At 37.9% G+C, this 20,561-nt stretch overlaps 1 protein-coding gene across 1 annotated transcript in view; it reads left to right on the top strand.

Annotated features, from left to right (window-relative positions):
• The window catches only part of LOC132092605 (cadherin-2), a 51,194-nt gene that overhangs the window by 11,064 nt on the left and 19,569 nt on the right, over positions 1-20,561 (top strand). Inside the window, exon 3 of the mRNA XM_059498907.1 lies at positions 18,392-18,600. Coding sequence (XP_059354890.1) covers positions 18,392-18,600 — 209 coding nt within the window. The remainder of the gene's footprint in view (positions 1-18,391; positions 18,601-20,561) is intronic.

Below are 20,561 nucleotides of genomic sequence, written 5' to 3'. Positions count from 1 at the left end.
AAAACGCCTCATTCGCGCCACGAGACCTCCAGATGCACGTAAACGCGTCTTTACATTGACTTAACATTGAAATCATTCGTGCCAGAAGCTCTATTCGCGTTTGGTGTTAACGTAGCATAAGAGGTCGCTTTCGACGTCACTGGGTCTTATAGGCGCATTAAAATTGCTGGTATTTTCTGTGTAGCTTTCGCAACGCATACTGCACTTTTGGAATTCTTTATTTTCTTTTTCTGCTTGTTTGTGAGTTTTGTTACATCTATATTTTTTAATTGTTTTATTCTTTTAAAATTAATAGTGTACTTATTTGGTTAAAATCGATTCCCTATTTTCATTTTCGAAACTTTTTTTGGTTGGTCCGATCGATTGTGCAATCGATTTTCGAACTAAAAGTGACAGCCCTAATATATATATATAGACCTCTAACACTAGTTTGATCTTTTCTTTTTCAATTCTATCCGTTTTCTTTTTATGTATTATATTATTTAAAAGCCCTTGCTACGTGTACTGCGTTTAAGCAAACTGAGACTTGTTATAGCACTTATATATCATTGCTCTTTTTGTTGTTTTTGATTGCTTCCATTGTCCTCATTTGTAAGTCACTTTGGATAAAAGCGTCTGCTAAATGCCTAATGTAAATGTAAATATATGTATACATTTTCTTCATATAATAATAATAAAAATAATAATATGCATAAAATATAATTATTTATATAATAATAATAATATGATTTGAGTGATGAGACAATAAAACAAAAAAAAATAGATGTGGTTGTGAATTTATGAATAATTACTAAATCATACATATATAACAAATAATATATTAATAACTATTTAACCAAGTTTTAACTATTTTTTATCTAGTTAACTAGTTTATACATATGTATGTATGTATGTATGTGAATTTATGAATCACTCCTGAATCCTGTTAGAGTGTCGCAATTACATGGCAAGGCCAATTATGATGTCATCAATACCATCCCAATGATTCATAGTACTCATAAACAAAACACCACAGTGCTAAAACAGCCCACTGAATGAAGCAATGCTTTTCTCCCAGTGTCTGATGTTGTGTGTTCGTGTGTGTATAGATCCGCTCCTATGGCCGTGGTCTATTTCATGCTCTGACAAATCTCTCCTTCTCCCATACTGCAGAGGGAAGATATGGGACCAGGCCCGGCGCCACAAGGGGGCAAAAGGGGACAATGCCCCCTCAGATCTGACTTGTGCCCCCTCTGTTTCATTTTTGTATTCATGGTTAAAAATAAAATGTTCAACCTTTTGAGTTAAATAATAATTGAACCTTATCCCCATGGATTTAGAATGTTCAGTGTTGTGACTCATGACATTACTGCCAGATTCAAACGTCTTTCACGTTGGTTGGCGCTGAGCCAGATACTGACGAGCTCAACGCTGTCATATATCACAACTATGCAGTGTTTTCAACCTCATAATGTTTATTTTAGATTTCATACATTTAAACAGGCTACACATAAGCACTGGTGAAACAATAGCCTACATTTGGAGTCTGTGGAAGCAGCGATAACAATCTATTCAAATATAATTTGCAGACGTGTGTTTTTCATATCAGACAAACACACTGGAAGTAGGCTCACTATAAAGTTTACTCTATTGTTATAAAAGTTTTTAAACGACCAAACACACTCACTTAAACATATTTGAGAATCGGAATATCAGATAGTTGATGACATGGTAAGTAAGTTTGTGAATATTTCGAATAAAAAAGGAAAAACGAAATGAAGGATAGCCTACATCTGTTATACAGCGTTATTATTGTGGCTGCGGTGTTTCACGTGACAAATATGACGCGTTGCCATGGAAACATTAAGGGGGAACGTTCTAAAATAACTGTCGCCTTGAAAAATCTTACTCTCGGGAGTCAGTTAGAATATTTTAAACTTAAGTGTGAAAGGGTTAATTATTCATAATAAATGACGCTGGCTTATCTTTTGTCGACTGTGTGATTTCCTGAAAATACAGTTGTTACTAAGGACATTCAGTGCCAAATCAAGGAGACTGCAGCTCTTCTAAAAAGGTATAGGACATGATCTATCATCATTACGCTGTTTAAAACTTGCTAGTCAGTCTCTGGTTAACTTACCTGCAGTTGCATATGGAGTGTTTTAGGGAGCTCTGTATTTAAAAATCTGTCGTTGCAAAGCGAGATCTCAGTGTGTATTAATCATTGATGGTGTAATAAAGTTAAGCCCCCTTAACAATTTCACATGCCCCCTCAGTCATTTCATCCTGCAGCCGGGCCTGTATGGGACACACACTCTTAGTGTACAGTTGTGTGTGTGTGTTGGATGGCTTAAAATGCCTGGCAGGAGCTCTTTTAATGCTTTATTAGTGTTTATGTTGCCTTGACTTGTGGCGCATACGGCTAACCCAGACGTGAAGAATGCTAGTCGACGCACTTCAAATCCACACACATTCCAGTGAACCCTGCAGACGTTACTCCGTCTCCGTCTCGCCACCCGTCCAAAACACCCTCCCCCTCACCCCTAATCTGAGTTATTCTAATCTTCATCCATAAAGGGTTACAGCCGACGTAATTGTGCATGAATGTGTGAGCTATTCACGCCGTTTATTCGATAATGGTAAACGATGGGTTAATCCTGTCCTAATGGCATCTGACAACAACACTGGATTTCCGTTTGCATATATGCATGTGTGTGTATATATATGGATGAATAATGCCATCAGAGCCCACCACTTGACAGCTGCAAGTACCCCCTACCCTCAAGCCCCCGACAATAAGGATAAGCCTAGATTGGTATGTCTCAGACAAATGCGTAATTTTCCCTCCCTCCGTCTAAGTATGTGTGTGTGTGTGTGTGTGTTTACAGGAGTTAGGATAGCCTACATCATAGAGGGGACAGCTGGACTGGCATGTGTCCATCTTCACTTCAAACGAATGCTCTCTTCCCTTCATTATCACACTCCTCCTCTCATTCCCCTTCTCCTCACACCTCTGCTTCTGCTATCAGCTCGTTCACCAATTTAGGTGTGTCAGCAGCTAAGTGAGGGGAGAGAGTGTGAAGTGGAATTCTTGCGTTTTCCCGTAAGATGGAGGGATATATTTGGATCGGGGTAAAGCTAGCATGACCTTAATACAGGACAATGGATCGCAGCTGTGCCCGATATGGGTCTGGTTTTTTGAAACGCACACACGCACAACAGGGGAGGAAGGAATGGCGATTAAAAATGATTTCTCTGGTGTTTAATGAGAAAAGACATCGCTGGCACAGGAGCTAGCGGGTGCAGGAGGTGATAATTGGGCCAGCTCATGTAACTTCTGTTCTCCGGCATAAAGCAGTAGTACACCCAAAAAATAATTTATTTAGTCTGGTGACAGCCAAACCGGTGTTATCTTCTTTCTTAAGTGAAACACAAAAGGAGATGTTAAGCAGAATGTACAAGCAGCTCTTGGCAATGGATGGTGGTTTGTAATGTTAAACATCAAAAAGCACAAAAAATAAAACCAAGTAATCGGAAATCATTCAATGTCTTCTCTGTTTTATGTAATGTAACTTCCAGCATTAAAAGGTGCGTGTTGGCCTGAACTTAAGACTGACATACTGTATTTGAATTGCATATAAAATTGGATTACACACTTTTAACATGAACAAACGTATAAACACGATTCATATTTGTCAAGAAACAGGTTGGATTTCTGTAATAGTACCAATAAAGTGCATGTGTTTTACATACACAGTAACCACATCTCATACAGTTTTAAAAAATGCATTTTGGAAACATGATTATTTAATTAAAATCAAATAGATGCAAGAAGAAAAAAAAAAAACATTAATACATTTTCCCCTACATTTACGTTTTTCCTGTTTGTCTGTTAATACCCAATATTTTGGGGATTTCCAAGATGGTCGCAAGTGAACTGACTCGTTTGATTTGTGAATTTTGTTCTGTTTCTTACAGAATTTTTCAAAATAGGACTTAGCCTTACTGTTATGGTTTTTAGTATTATAAATCACCATTCACTTTCACTGTATGAAAAAGAACAGCTTGGACCTTGATTCAGCTTTCCTCTGAGGGGCCATCTGAAAACTTACAGCGCTGACATCATCTCGGTCTGTCTCCCTCCGTTTCTCTCTCTCCCTTTTCTCACTCTCCCCGTCTGTCTCATCCTGATATTCTTGTCTTTGTGTTGTTGTCTCAGCCTTTCCTTTGAAGCATCGTTTACTAGTGTATGCTCTCGCGGTTTTTACACTCAGCATTTCCTCAAAGGAGACAAGCTTTTGTGTCTTTTGTTACGTTCTCCGTCGCCCCTTTTCTGAGCCCCACTTTTATTCCACTATCACCTTTCCGTCTTTTATTTTCACGATACTCTATCACCTGTGCGAATGCCATGGTTAATATGGCACCGCCCATGTACTGCAATGTAAGCTCACATATCTGTGCTGGCCAAGCGTTGCGGATGCATTATTACAATGTTTCCCATATGGCCAGAGAGGTGAGAATGTGGGCCTCCCTCAAGCGAGATTTATTGGCCACATATTGATGTCCTTGGGCGTTGCCGATTGATTTGACATGGCCGTTATTGCATTTGTGAGCCTGGGGGGAGGTGTTTTGTAAGAGCATGCGGCCGAATGAAACACTATTCCGCCCCTTTGCAAAAACCCTTCCCTTTTGCTCCCAAGCTGGAGGCCTTGGGGTTGTCAGGGGCGACCAGCACGGCGCTAGGCAACCTGGCCTAATTCGTCCCATTTGGCTGAGCTCGGTTGAGCAGGGACTATTGTTCCCGAGTCAACAGAAAACTAGCCAGGCGCAAATGTGACCCCACAACCGGGGGAATCGTTGATGTCCACTACAAATCAAAAGCAGATGCTTGTCCAGGAGGGATGTTTGATAGTTTTATCTGCTTGTTACATCTGCACATAGTTATGTAATTTGAGAATTTTTAAATACATCTCTTGCTTATTTTTCCTCTGCTCGGTTGGGGATAATCCTCATGCACACACATTTCGACACTCACACACATATCAAAGTACTAAGTCCGCCCTTGTCCACAATACTGTATCCCACTGTCTCTCCAGCTGTCACCGTTCACACACAGAAGCTGTCACACTTATGCTAACAGACATCAAATGCATTTGTTCTTCTGCTCACAGCGGATGCGTAAAAGTCCGCTAAAACAAAAGCACATGTAACTTTATTCCAGACAACTCGCAAAGGCAAATTGCAATGAATTCACACTCACACAGACTCCTCCACTGGGGGCTTGGTTATCTGGGTCAGTGCCTGTACAAATCTCATTACACTACAGTCTGCTATCCTGATGCACTATGGGTAATGTAGTTCTGACCTATTATTAGAAACAACATCTCAGGCACATGCATTACTTTTTAACTCCTTTCTGCATGGGATTTGATTTGCTTTTAGCATTTGTAGTAGGCATACACCCTCCCTTTGCCTTTAAAAAGGTATCGAGTGTCTTGCAGAGGAGCGCCGATACTGAAAGACGATACTCCATTGATCATTTCGCACTGTATGTGTGTGCGCAAGCGTATTTGAGACCTCTGGAGGCTCACTGGAGTCACGTTTCACACAGTCTGCCTGTATCGTTGACGCACCTGAGGACAGGTACTTCACTTCCTCACACACCCTGTTCAGAAACATTTTGGCTCTATTTTTTTAGTGGACACAATATAGATGTTTATCTCTGAACTGCAGGATCTAATGGGCATCTGTTGTGAACAGGAGTTTATGGATTTCTGCTTGCTAAAAAGTCAATATCCCCAATTCTGCACCCTCACCACATCCGAGTGTGCAAAATTGCAAAAGTGGTTCATTCACACCACTCGTTTTGCATCGTCTTTGGGCGTCATTGGAGATGCTATGCAGATTTTCTCATACGCAAATATTGTTCCCTTGGGGTTTACCATGATTCTATACAACAATGTTTTCTGGTTTTGTGTTACAGTTTGTATTTTTGCCTTTGTCTGTGTGAACATACCTTTATTGACACTGGCGGTTTTATCACCCTCATCCTCGGCTTGTGTGTGTCAGATGAAGAGATCAAAGAGGATGACCCTTTTAAACAAATAACACATGGCACGCACGCACACACTATAAATTTAATCAGAGCTTGAGCTCAAATCACTATTGTTTTCCCAGGAACTCAAGATTTGAGGAAATCTAATCCTGCTTTTGTCTTCATTTGTTTGCAGTTTGCTTTTTCAATCTGTGCTTTTTAAATACAGATTAAAAGAAGTCGTGAAAACACGCACGGCACACAGGTACAAACACAAATACTGGGATGTTTTTTTTAGGAAGGCAGATTATAAAATCTGTTGTAGATTAAAGTGACTGTTTTTAGCAAGGTGTCCTACCACAGGCAGTCAGATATCTTAACACACACACAGCGCTGTTTCAGAATCTCAAAACAGAGTTCGGTTTGTTGAGCAATCTTGGTAAATTACAGTATCATCTGCGTTCAGCGCTGTGAGAGGAAGTGCAGATGTTGGCAATTATTTGCTGTTTGTTATTTCCTGTCAGTCATTGTGATACACAATGTAGAGCGATTACAGTGGTCAGTGTTACTGACCCGAGGGAGTCTTCAATCACTCACACACATAATCTGAAGCCTGTATAATCCTCTCCTCTTTCCATCAACCTCCAATTAATGATTCCTGTGGCTTACCATGCATTTTACATCAAACTCTGAACACTTGATAAAAGTGCACGTGTTTGCAGGTTCACAACATCCCAGTAAATGCTACACTTCAAATTATTTATGTACTTCCTTTTTTAAAGGGTACTTACTGTTCTGGAAATATCACCATTTTTTTTTGTGTTTTACAGGCCTTAAAATGTCATAAATAATAATTGTATATTATTAAATAAATGTAAAATATGTATATATACTGTGTATTAAATTCATGGTCATTTCTTAAATTTTCTTTTTATTACTATAGTTAATTTTTTTTAGAATTTTCTGGGCCATTCGGCTAGATAACGCATTTGAGTGATTTTTTCTTCTTTTTTTTTAAAGATAAATCTAAGTGATCTGAATAATTTGAAAAGTCATGGAAATTCATTGGTCAAAAGGGGTGGGAACCTGTCCGTGTTATTCTTGAGTTAACTTTTTTTTCCCTTTTTTCATTTAATTATTTCCTCCTTTCTTTCTGAACAATAATACAAGAACCTCTCCCTGAATTACCGCAATAGTGTTTTCTTTGTAACGATGTCCATTCATGATATTGCAGTGCTTTGTGCTGGTATAATGCAGCAGATCAGTGTTTTTCTTTTGTGTCACTGTCAGGCATGCTTCTCTCGTTGTGCTTCTGATCCTTAAACAGAATCAGTGCTGTGACCACCATAGGCATTGAGAGGGACATATTGATATTCAAATCAATATGGTTTTCAGTGAACCGTTCTGCAACTTGCACATCCACCACAGTCTTGGTTATATCTTTACTGCAGATCAAACTACAGTAACCCGACCACAACAGCGGCAGAGAGTTGCTTTAAAGACAACATAAAATCAAAACTACATTTATCAGTAAAAATCTCTGGTCATCAGTGTGAAAAGAAATCTGTGCTTTCATCTACTTCTAGACCTTTTCCACCTTTGAAACATACCCAAGGCCAGGTGCAAAATATTATTAATATAATATCATAATCTAACATGTTTTCCTTTGGCACGATCCAATCAAATACTAAGATATTATCCTGCACTACATTATCGCCTGCTGAATGTTCTGTTTCACCCTGAAATACCCTCATTATTACATTTAAATGTGTTGTGAATACGGTTTTATGTTACCTAAAGTATGCTTTTCTGAATCCCTAATAAGCAGACAAGTTTCTCACATTTTCTTGCTGTATTAAATTTGAGTACTTTAAATGTGTATTACGTGCAGGAGCCATGATAATGTACAGGAGGCAAGAGAAGAGGTTGCAACTGTAATGTCTGTCCATTGACACGGAAAATGTTGTGACCCAGTCAGCATCCCCACAGGCAACGGTGTCACAAAAGCAGTTATCTGGGTTTTCAAACACATTATCACACATTGTAATAGGCTCCATGTTATAATGCAATTATATGAAGAGATACAAAGTGAAAGTCTCAAACAGCATGTAATATGGAATTATGTGATCTGGAATGAATCCTAATGCAGTTAATTTGCTTAAATGTTTATAATGTTTGAATTAGCTCAGAAAAGATGGAGCCATTCGCTGTGACATGGTCTGATGAGTTTGAAACTATTTCTGGTTAATGCTGGGAGATGAAGGTGCTGCAGTGCGCTTATTTTAACTGCCGGATTGCATTTTTAAAGGCCCAAGATGTGCTTGACAGTTAGTCAGAGGCCTTAAATATCAGTTTGTGTTCATATATTTTGTAAAACAACATTTTTTATGTGTGCGTGAGGTCAGACAGTAAAGGAATGCGCTGCCTGTTTTAGGTCCTCAGGATCGAGCTGGCATGGCGCCCCTGCCATATGCTGCATGTGTGTGTGTGTGTGTGTGTGTGTGTGTGTGGCTCTGTGCACAGTCATAAATCCCAAGTCCTTGCAGACACCACCAATCTAGCGAGGTCAGAGGTTAAAATGGCATTGCATGCATGCATACATACACAAACACACATGAGAAACTGGAGCGTCGCACTGAAAATTTGTGATTGAAAAAATAACCTAAAAGCCCTTAGTGCTATTATGATACAGAATGAATAATTGAGTTTGTCTGTGACAGGGATTATCCGGTGAATGCCAGAAAAATATTTTATTTTCCCCAGCATTCAGTATCTGAAGTTTTATTTGTGTCTATTTTGGAGGTTTCTGTTGTATTGGTATTTATGGCTGACAACCTGAGGTATAGGCCTAGTTGTATTCTGCGTTTTGTTGGTATGTTTAGCATCCACGTTCTGTACAAAACATTACTACACACCTTCTTCTAGGAAAAAAGCATTTGTCAAAACTCAAAATTTGTATGTAAATCCAAAATATTCAAATTATGTTGTCAGGCTTGTTAGCAGCGAGTAACCAAATAATCCGTTCAGAGATATACTGTGGTGCTACCATGGTGCAGTGATGGGATCAGATTTTCATGGTACTCATTAGCATATTAACGTAAAAAATGATTACAAAAAAATACCATGTAATTCTGTGGTACATGGCTCCAGGGCTCAACTATGTAGAAATTGCAAAAATGAGTTGGTCTTAGAAGCATCTGTAAGAATGTGTGGAAAATTCTAAACATTTCATGGCGTTAAAGTTATATAACCGACAATATACGACTATTAATTTTATTATTTTATTCTATTTTAAAGGCAGTTTTTAAGTGTAATTGAGTTGAATTACATTTTATAATATACAATATAGATTTTTATTTCATTTTATTTTGTAAATGATTTTAAAGAAAGCAATATTTCATTGAGTTACCATAAACTTGTCTATTATACAGTATCATTTGGTTTTATTTTTATTTTTTTTATTTGAAAGAAAACATTTAATTGAGTTACATTAAAATCGTATAATATACAAAATAGCCGCAATTGTTTTTATTTGAATCAGTTATTTGAATGAAAACAATATAGTATGTTGTTAAAAATATAATGTGTGTTTTTAGTGGAGGAGCCCACATCCAAGATAAAAAAGATGAATATTTACAGAGCTGCAACCAAATGCTCTTTTTGTTCGTGACATATAAAAATATACAAATCTCCCAGTCCTGTGGATGAATTAAATAAAGCATTCTGTTACACTGACATTACACTATAATGTGGCAGAAAATGAGTGTAATGTCGCAGTTCTCTCTACATGTATTTATCTGCGCACGCATGCATTTGCATGTGATCGAGTCATTTAACAGGTTGAGATTGAGCTTAATCAACCGTGAGATGCACCATGTTCTTTTAATCTAAAGTATAAATCTGAACAACTGAGGAAAGAGACGAGAGGATTTTATAAGAGGGAATGTCCTATTCTCTTCCTATATTTTACTCGCTTTGTTTGAGGGGAAACAGCATGAGGCGAGAAGATATGATATGTTGTTAGTTGTACTTTTGGATCAAAGGCTTAGATGAGTCACATTAACAGAGGAACACATAAAAGCAGCTGTTACTCACCATCATATCATTTTGGCAACTAATCAATAGCCATTGGCTCGTTATAGTAGCTACATATTGTGCTAGTTTCCAAAAGAGATAATGAATCCCTTTATGAGCTGAAAAGCTCTAACAGTTTAATGCGCACTTTGGTTTTCGAATTGATTTAGTTCCCATTGGTGCATTTTCTTAGTCTGTGTTAAGGTGTGTTTGTGAATGTGTCTTTTCTTTTTTGTTTGTGTGTATTTTTGATGAGGGAAGTGCATACGAGTTAAACCTAAGTTGCGATGCCCACCGAGGGATATGCCTGAGCGATGTGGCCATTACAGGAAGCTCACCCTTAGAAAAATCATGGAAAAAGGGCAATTATAGGCAGGCGGTACAAAAGACAGATCTGCTCGGTGCGGAGTGGGATCCTAAGTGCCACATCTATCTGAATTCTTTCACAGGAAGGCTCAGTATGTCTCAGAGAGCATGAAACCTCAAACGATGATATTAAGACAGCTATTTTACGTTCTCTCATGGGGCTGGTGGGCTAAGCAAAACTATTTTTCCATTACTTTCCTCATTTATGTCTTGCTGTTACTAAAAGCTTGTACCAGTTGAAGCCGGTTCGTATTAAAACAAAACAAGAGTCCCGTTGGGAGGGAATAACGGGGACATTTTGAGCAGTAAAGATGTGATGTTGAATGCTAAATGCTAATGAGAGAAAGAGATAGCTTACAGAGCACATCCCATCTCTGTTGGTTCACCAAATCAGCACTCAAGCTTCAGTTTGTGCGCATGGCCAGGTCTTCATTTGTGCTTTTTTTAAAAAAAGTATGAGATTCACCATTTCAAACCAGCATGTGGATTTTTATTTTTATTAATTTTTTTCTCTGGAGCACAATATAAACATTTGTTATGCAGCCATACCACCACGCCATACTACTACCGTTTAAAGGCTGTCAAACTTTATAAAAGCATTTCCAGTCTTTTAGAGTCAAATTATTCTCTTAAAGTATTGTGTTTTGTCCATGTCCACAACGTTGGGTAGCTTCAGGGAAATGACTGAATACTGACTTTTCAGTCTGTTCTCACATAAAGCTGATTTATTCTTTTAGAAGATTTGGAATATAGTACACAAGTAGGGGTGTAACGATTCACTCGTTTTCTCGATGCATCGATTACAAACCCTGACGATGCATATGCATCGATCTTGAAACATGATTTTTGAATCATGAATCGCCGATCTCGGACAGTAATCGATTCAAAATGCTAAGAATCGAATTAATCGTGATTTCTATAGCGATTCTAATACTTTCAAAATATATAGACATTAAGTTACTACAAGCACAAATTAATGGAGACATTGAACAGTGTTCGTGAATCGTGCCTCTTATCTGTCCTTCACGCGCTCCACTGTTTACCGCCTGAGAATGTCACAGGATTGCGCTCGCGCTCCGTTTGTCTCTGATGCAGCTGACGTGCGATCTATAGGATTTGTGGCCAGTAATACTAAAGTGAAGTAGCTTTACTTTTCTGTAGTTTGTCAATGGCTCTCAGCATCTTACCGACAGCGTTACCTGAGCAGTCGAAAACTGTATTTATTCCATGGACGGAGCAGAAATGTAAGTGTCTAAATCATATGCACAGTTTCATTGAATGATAAATGTGTTTAAACAATGCGGATGAACCGAATGTACGAAGGAAACTGTGAAAATAATCACAGCATTAATGACGACCTTGAAATAAGAGCACAAGGTTTATCTGAAAATCAGATGCATTAAAGTAGCGTTTGTAGCTTTAGCAAACAGACATCTGGTGCATTTTCTTTCAGGATCATCATTCGCTGATGGAGAGGAAAAGTTAAATAGCTAGCCTACTATAGCATTTTATTTTGTGAAAATGAGATAAAGAAGTTTTTACACACAAAAAGAGAAGTTATCTCACTCTCATAGATGTGCCAGCCTTTATCTGCAGCTAAACTGAATAAAAGCAGAATGAACTGATGAAACTTTAAAAAAACCCACAATAAATAAAATTTATGAATGATGCAGTTCTAAAGGACATATAATTACAGAACATAAACTATAAAGTATATATTCTACCTTATTCTGTGCAGAAAATTAAAATAATTGCTAATTAAATGTAGCCTAGTATAGAAAACAATCATAAAATTGCCATTAGAAAAAAAAAAATATTGATTACAAATGATTGATTATTGTCCAGTAGTGTATTTGATTTCTTACAGCTAATTAAAAGTAATAAAAAAATAAGAAAATTCCTTGTAAAAATAAATAAAAATAAAAATTAGAATAATTATGGAAATACATAGGCTACATACATAAAATTATTGTATTTGATATTTCTGTCACTTCTGAAATGATGGCTATGCCCCTGGTATGACAAAATGTTAGCCTATACATAATACTCTTTAAGCTCTTTTTTTTAAATCTTGCATTACATAATTTTTTACATATGCCATTTCGCATCATTAAACTAGCATTTAACAATGGACAAAAGTGTTTTTTTTTTTCCTTCCCTATTGTTCTCTAACCATAAAGGCTGCTGTAATTTTCCCCTGACTAAGCATTTAAAGATTTTAGGGGAAACATTTAAATAATCCCGTGAATGCACTTAAAAATGCAGAATCAAATTGTTATAATTGAATCGAATCTAATTTAATTGTGAATCAAATCGAATTTAATCGTTCTAAATTTGCAAAAATCGTTCTTGAATCGAATCAAAAACCTATGAATCTTAAATCGAATCGCATCGCTGCCTTCCCAAAGATTCACAGCCCTATACACAAGTCATGTGGATGATACTTTTTATTGTGTTTTTTTTTTGTTAATTCTTTTTGGAGCTTTACAGCCTCCGGTTACAATACAGTGTGGTATAGGACATGAATTGCGAAAAAGATTTGTACTTTTGTGCTCCTCAGACAAAATAACAGCATAAGGTTTGAAACGAATGACATGATGGGTGAGTAAATAATGGCAGAATTCCCTTAACTTCTGAGTTCCCCTTCAATCTGCCTCTTAAAACTCATTCTGGTGATTTTATAGAGACATAGTGAAGGGCATCTGACTCTCGTCTTGCTTCTCAAACACGTCTGTGGTGTCTGATCACCATCTCACACACACAAACGTGCGCATATCAAGGCTCCTAAATCTCCAGCTTGCATTTAGCACTTTGACCAGTTATTTTCCATCTCATTGGTCAAGGTGACAGAAAATAGATATTTTTTGTTGTTGCTGTTAATTATTTAGATTGTATCAATTCATTACAGATAAATCAAGACCTTGCTTGTCCCATGATTTTGTAGCTAAAGGATTGAATATTTTATGTTGTGCATCCTACATCATCAATACTAAACAAATAATACCAGACATAAATGTTTTCATTAAAGACAAAGTTGATGAATATTATCAGGTTCACAGTGTAGCTGGAGAAACCTGGTTTGTGGAATAAAATATATTTATCCTAATCAATTTGCTGTTTGAAGACCCATATATGCGCTCATTTGTTGAGGATTGCGAAAACACATGCAAGCTACCTAAGATGTAAATGAATGAATTATATTAAGCAAACTCTGTCTTACATTAAATCACCCTTGTAATTAAATCACTTTCCACTGTTTTGCCGTGAGTGCGTTTACTTGCGAGACGTGATGAGTAATGTGGCTTTTACGCGCAGCATTAAGCCGAGTTTGCAGAGACACGTGAAGAGATTGCGATGAGAAGAAAGACTCAAAGACACTGCTCTCTCTGTTTCATCCGTTAGAAGAGCAGCCTCAGTAATGGAAGGAGACAGCGCGGTAGACATATAGCGCTCGACAACACCCTCCCCCCATCCTCATGAAAACTGCACAAGAAAATGCAGCTGCAGGCAAAACTGATGCAGCCATCTAATAAAACGTACTCTGTGCACTTTGTCAAGCTAGACTGACACACACACACACACACACACACACACACAAGCACCTACCTCACACCTGCCGAGCAGAACATGTTGTGCCATCAGGGCAATCGTGTTACATTAAACGCATTACTCCGTGATGGGTACCATTGCACCAGGGGTCAGAAAGAGGAGTCTTTTAATTTGGAAGAACCAAAATTAAACAGCATAGGAGGCACTTTACACAAGTAACATGCTTGGACGACAGGACTACCAATATTAACAATCAGATAAACATAATAATTACTCACCCCCTTCAGCAGGTCTTTATCTAATAATCAGTAATAAGGTTTCATTTGTTGCCATGTCTAATAATAGTGACCGATTATTTTAGCCTACTGTAATACCCTGAGAGGTCTTCACATAATAAATAGTGATTAACAAGAGTGAAATGTGTAATTTAACTACAGACCTGCCTAATTGCTATTTGGAAAATCAGCGTTTTACCTCTCACATATGCGTGAAAGCGAAGAATCCCACTCGAAAAAACAACACAACACACACACACACACTGAAAGCAGATGGGTTTAAAGTCACCTATTAGAGAGAAATTCAGCCTGTGCTCCCTGTTGTGTGTTTCTCTCTGAGAAAAAGGATGGGAATTTCCATGGAGATGGAAAATTGGCTTTTGCACCCTTTTATTGACATTGAGAAAGGACAGGAAATGTTCAGGGAGTGACATGAGCTCAACTTTTCCTGCATGAGCATCATGATTCAGTGTGTTACTGCTAAGCTAAGACACAATTTTATAGTTTGTGTGTGTCGATACAGATTTCCTGATTTGATTCAATTCAGATTCAGATCGGGATATGAAGGTATCAAATTTTCCTGTTGCGATTAATTGCTAATGCTTTTATCACGGTATACATTATTATCACAGTATTGAAATTTTTTGGTCATAATACAGTATAAAATATTAAATAACTCTTTTTTCTTAGAACAAAAATAATAGAACATTTAAATACAATAAAGCAATACAGAAAACGATATAAAGTTACAAGTTTTACACAGATTAAAGTGCAAAAGAACTATAAGACCAATCACTTTACAATAAGACTTCATTAGTTAGCCATTAACATTCACAATGAGCAATAGCTACATTTGCTACAGAAGTTATTAATCTTTGTAAAAAAAAAAAACTATTAGTTCATGTTAGCTCATTAAATAACACAGCTGCAACATTTTAACAACGTGTTATTAAATATTGGACTGCCTAAGATTGATGAATGTTCATAAGAACATTATATCTTTTAGTTGGCAGGTTATGTTAACTAATGAATTAACGAAAGTTAACTAATGAAGCCCTAATGTAAAGTGTGAATGAACAATAAAGAATCAAAACACTTTCAAACAATATCTAGTGTATGTTGTAGACCAGGGGTGCGTTCTCCGATAACGTTGTCTCTTAGCGCGCTACGAATACTCAAAAGGTACACCTTAACTACAGGTATACCTTTGCTACGTGTGTTCTCCGAACTATACCTTTGGATGTTGCTTAAGGTAAACCTTCTTAAGTTCGACCTTAGCAGTTGCTGTCCATGGTGGAGGTGCTGAATAGGTTGATATCGACGCCTCGATGATCGATTGTGCGCTCTTTCCTTCACAGTGGTATAGGTAAAGTATTGAGAAAACAATATTCTTTATAAAGAAGCATTTTAGAAATAGTACAAACTGCATTTATCGGGGCTTATTGAAATAAGTACATGCAGAAATAAATACGAGTATGTGTTTATAATTTAGCAAGTGTACAATCCCAAACCCTCACGGCCATAAGTGTGTTAATGTTCTCCACAACGTATGCTGATTATCCACCAGCCGTATCACATTATTGGCGTAAATCGCTCATTTGTGTAATTGGATGATTTTCTCAATAAAAGCGCAAGCATGAGAGACATACCGACATTCACTATGTGGGGGAAAAAAGTCCGCAAAAAGAGATCGCCCAGCCACACTGAGGTCTTACTCAGCCCATATCCATCCCCAACAACCTCCAGAAAACTCCACCACGGCATAAAAACGAAGAGCCGCCAGCAGCTGAATTTCGGGGCTGAGGGGGTAGCTCCGTCGAGCTCCGTGCTGCTTCTCTTATAAAGTAGTTGACAAACTCTAACTGGCTCCGCGGACGCCGCCGTCTTTGATTTAAAACAAGTACTCGCTGTCTCGCTGCCATAGCTATAAAGTTTGTGTAAACTCATCTTTCTTTATATAGACTCCTAAGCCATTTCTGTCAAATGGTTCGCCAGCTGATGTGCCTTAGGATAGTAATTAAAAAAGCTAACAACCATTAGTGTATGGAAACTTTATTAATGAAAACACTTCCATACACTGGGTGTAGGCTATAACAACTTAAGTATTTTATGTGTATAATTTTAAAGTAAAGTAAAAATGTAATTTTAATACTAAATCAGATTTTATATTAAATGTTCATATAAAATTTTCTATGTGTAATTAAACTGCGATGTAAAAAATCTTTTTGCGTAGTGGTGGCCACTAGCGGTATGAACCGTCAGCAGCGATAAGGTATAGCTAAGAGCGCTCCAGACCAACCTTACGAACGTATGACTTGCAGAAGGTATACTTAACTAAGAAGGTTTCGGAAACCACGTATTAACGATAAGGTACTTCTTAAGGTACAACTTAAGAACGACGTAGCGTTAGGGTAGTTTCGGAGAACGCACCCCTGATTAAAATGAAAAAAATAAGTTTGAAAATAAATAGCCTATTTAGTTTAAATATTTAAGTATTTGGGGCTATGAGGAACACCATAGCAAATCCACAAAATCTGAATGTTTTAGAAAGTAGCAGCTGCTTTATTTACGGGGTTTCCAGGGTGCGGCTTCATTTTCTGCAGTTTTGCGCCATCTGCTGTCAGAAAGTGAATGTGCTTTCATTCAGCTCGTCTCTCACGTGTTCCTCCATGTGCTTCTCATGCATGATTGTTTACATCAGAGCAGCACACGCTCTTTCAAGCAGCATATAGCTGTGTTGTGCATTTTGACCAGTCGATGGGAAAATTATTCTTAAAATGCATTCGGAATAATTTGTAATATATAATTATTCACGGTATTTAGAAGTGCCCACAATAAATAAATATTGTGCAAATTCATTACTGTGATATATTGCATTACCTAATACCGGCACATGTCTAGATTCAGAAGATCTTGACTTAATTTGATGCCAATTCATTTGGATGTGTTTTTTTTTAGAAAGTCCATTTTCCTGACATAGGAAAGACATTATCTCTCTTCTAATGCTCTTAATTATATTTATATAATTGTTTTGATTTTCGGAAAATTTAATTGGAAACTAAATTTTAAAGTAAATTTGTCAAATTTACTGCGATGAGCCTTGAGAAGATCATTTGTTTACAAATTTGATAAGCTATTAATAGCTAATTAACCAGGCAGGATGACTTGTGTCTGTCTGCAGATGACAGATTTCATGTATATTTCAGTGATTAGTCTTGTAAACATTCTTGTTAAATAATATGCTAATTGCTAATGCATATTCAACGGTGTATGAATGTTTGCATCAAGGTGGCCAAAACTGAAGTATTAAACCCACCTTAGTGTGCTTACAGATTTTTTATTAATAGTTCATGTCTTGACAGGACTGATAAACAGTAAAATGAATCCCTGTCAGTAATCTTACGTCCTCTGCAGCTATACCGTGTCACATTAACACTTGGCGAGAAATCACGTGTGCCATCCACCTGGACTCGATAATGAGAGCTGGCGTTCTGCTTGAAAGATGAAAAATGTCAGACAAATGAGCCCATACGAGGCTCCTCGCAATCAAATGCGTCCAGATAGAAGAGCGTCCCGGCGTCTCTTTCAGTTCTGGGGTGTAATTGTCTGTCTGTGTTCTCTAATTGCGGCATAATAAATAAAGCACATTCATTTGTTTATGTCTGTACTTCTAATGTGATTCCCTCCAGTGCTGTGCCGCAGATACCTCTCAACTCGGCTTTTTCTCAGTTTCTCTCTTTTTCCCTCCCCTTACCCCTCTCTCTCTTTGTCTCCTCGTCCTCCTGTTCCTCCGTTCCTCAGCACACCTGGGGGCCTGCAGGGGATGTCTCAGCATGAATAATGCAGGAGAGCTTCAGAAGTTGTACCTGCTCTCCTTTCCTACCATCTCTCTCTCTTTTCTCTGCTTCTTTCTCGATCTCTCTCTCTGTCAGTGCACACCTTCCATCTCTTGCTCTCCTTGTCCTCGCTATTCAAGTAAAACCATTATTCCCTTGCGGAGGAGCAAAATGTGATTTCTTGTGTTTTTTTTTTTTTTTTTGTAAACAAAAGTTGTATGCAGTTTAAAAACAAAGGCAGGCCTTCACTCAGTCCACCCACTCTCTCTCTCTTGCAGTGGATTTCATTGATTGTGGCAGAGGTTCTGGCTTGCGTTTTGAGAGCGGAGACCCTGCAGATTTCCGGATAGAGGCCGACGGGACGGTTGTCGCATCGCGAACCCTGCAGCTCTATGACAGGAAGGGGCGGAGCTTGGAGATTAAGGCCAAGGATGTGAAGTCTCAAGAGCAATGGCTGGTGCACGTCAACTTCACCCAACCCAACCAGGTAAGAAATCATGCACTCTCACATGTTAACAGTGAACGGCGGCCGCATGACTGCGAATACACACTAATTATAACCGTGTCAGATCACTAACACCGCATGGCGTTTCTAAACTAGCCTTGTGCTGCAATTACACCATCAAACAGCCATTGTGCGAATGTGAGCTCACAAGAATATCTCTCTTCATCCGTAGGCCCTCTGTGACAAAGCCAAAGCTGTAATAAACTATATTAGAAAATTAGCAGAGCACTAACACGTTGATAGTAGGACTGTAATTAATGTTTAACGATGCTAAAGAGACATTAAGGCGAGAGGAGGATACATTAGACAGTGGAGATCTGGACCCTAAGCTTGGGAACACTAACCATATGTCACATAGCCCTGCCTTCTGTTTGGAGACAAGAAGAATTTACTCTTTATTATTGATACACACATGCCCACACACTACCGCCAAGGGGAAGGAGGATGAGAGGAGCCAACGGTATAAGGGTTGAGATAAAGGCTGAGATGGATGAAGAGGCAAAGGAGGAGAGGGTGAAGGGTTTAGACTAATGCTGGCCGGTCACGGTGCATTCCCGATAAGTTTGCTGCAATGTTCAAACCAAGCAGCACTGGGAATATCACTGCGATTTTAATTAGCTTTTAATTTGGCCATTAAGTGTTCTAAAGAACGTGTATTTGGTAGGTTTGCAATCGGACTCCTTCCTTGTCTTGTGAGATTTAACTCCGTCTGCGACTTAAAGTTGCAAACGCAATGTTAAATTGGGTATGTTTGATTGATTTGTGTTTTAATGAATTGATTGAAAACTTAACGATTCGTCATTACTTAAATGTGGTATAAATCTGCATGGCATTTTTTGTGGATTAAACTGGTAAAAATATATGTAACCTTTCAAAAGTTTGAAAAAATCGGTACGATTTTTAAATGGTACGATTCCTTTTTAAAGGAAAACTGAAATATTATGAAGTATTTTATATCTTTGCTGTTACTTTTGATAAGTTTAATGCATTCTTGGAAAATAAAAGTATTGATTTCTTTAAAAAATCATACCGACACAAATCCTTTGAACAGTTGTGTAGATAAATATAGCTTTGTATTACTATTCATTGATTTATTGGTGTATGTGAATGAACATTATCAGGGTTCTCATGATCTTGAAAAACATCATGGAAAAAAAAATATACATGTTAAATTAAATTAAATCTCAGAGTAATAAATAAACATAATAAATATATACATATATATTGAGTATCATCAAAATCCCAGCCCCGTTTCTAGAGAGAACATGAAAGAGAGAGGCAGGAAATGTGGAATGAGAGCGAAATGAGAGAAATGAAAAGTTAACGAGAAGGAACAGAGGTGAAAGATGTTTTACCATCAGTTCAGTTGATGTTTATGTTGTCGGTGAGTTCGTTTGAAGAGATGGTGCGACTGTGAGAAGGTACAAGGGTAATGAGTTAGCTCATCACCTGAGTCAAAGCTGAGAGAAAGAGAAAAATGAGAAAATCTACCTCGTTCTTCAACACCCAACTGCCGCCCACCCCCATGTGTCTGTCATTACCAGCAATATTTCACCACCGAGAGGAAGAGAGAAGATAGGTCAAGAAAAAGGGAGGCTTTCGATATCAACTGAGAGGAAATATTGAATCATCTTATAAGCGAGAATGCGCCGAGATTTGTACTTGAATAAAGAATTAATTCTTAAATGAACATTCAGAGGGGTTTTGTTCTCTATATAACTAAGAGCAGGGCAAATGTCCGGTCAAGCACATCTCTGGCTGCCTTTGGCTCTGAATAACAAGGCTCAGGGAGAAAGAAAATGGAACAATACTGCAAACTCAACACACGCACACACACACACACACTCTCTCACATTCACTATGTGGGTGTTGCTGCTGTGGGATTTAATGATGGAGCTGCGGTGATATTTATGACCCCATTACAGAAGGTAAAATTAATTCTG

Source organism: Carassius carassius, chromosome 18, assembly GCF_963082965.1.
Source record: "Carassius carassius chromosome 18, fCarCar2.1, whole genome shotgun sequence".
Classification (NCBI taxonomy): Eukaryota; Metazoa; Chordata; class Actinopteri; order Cypriniformes; family Cyprinidae; genus Carassius; species Carassius carassius.
Note: the sequence above shows the minus strand (reverse complement) of the source record. Positions and strands in the feature narration are given on the sequence as shown.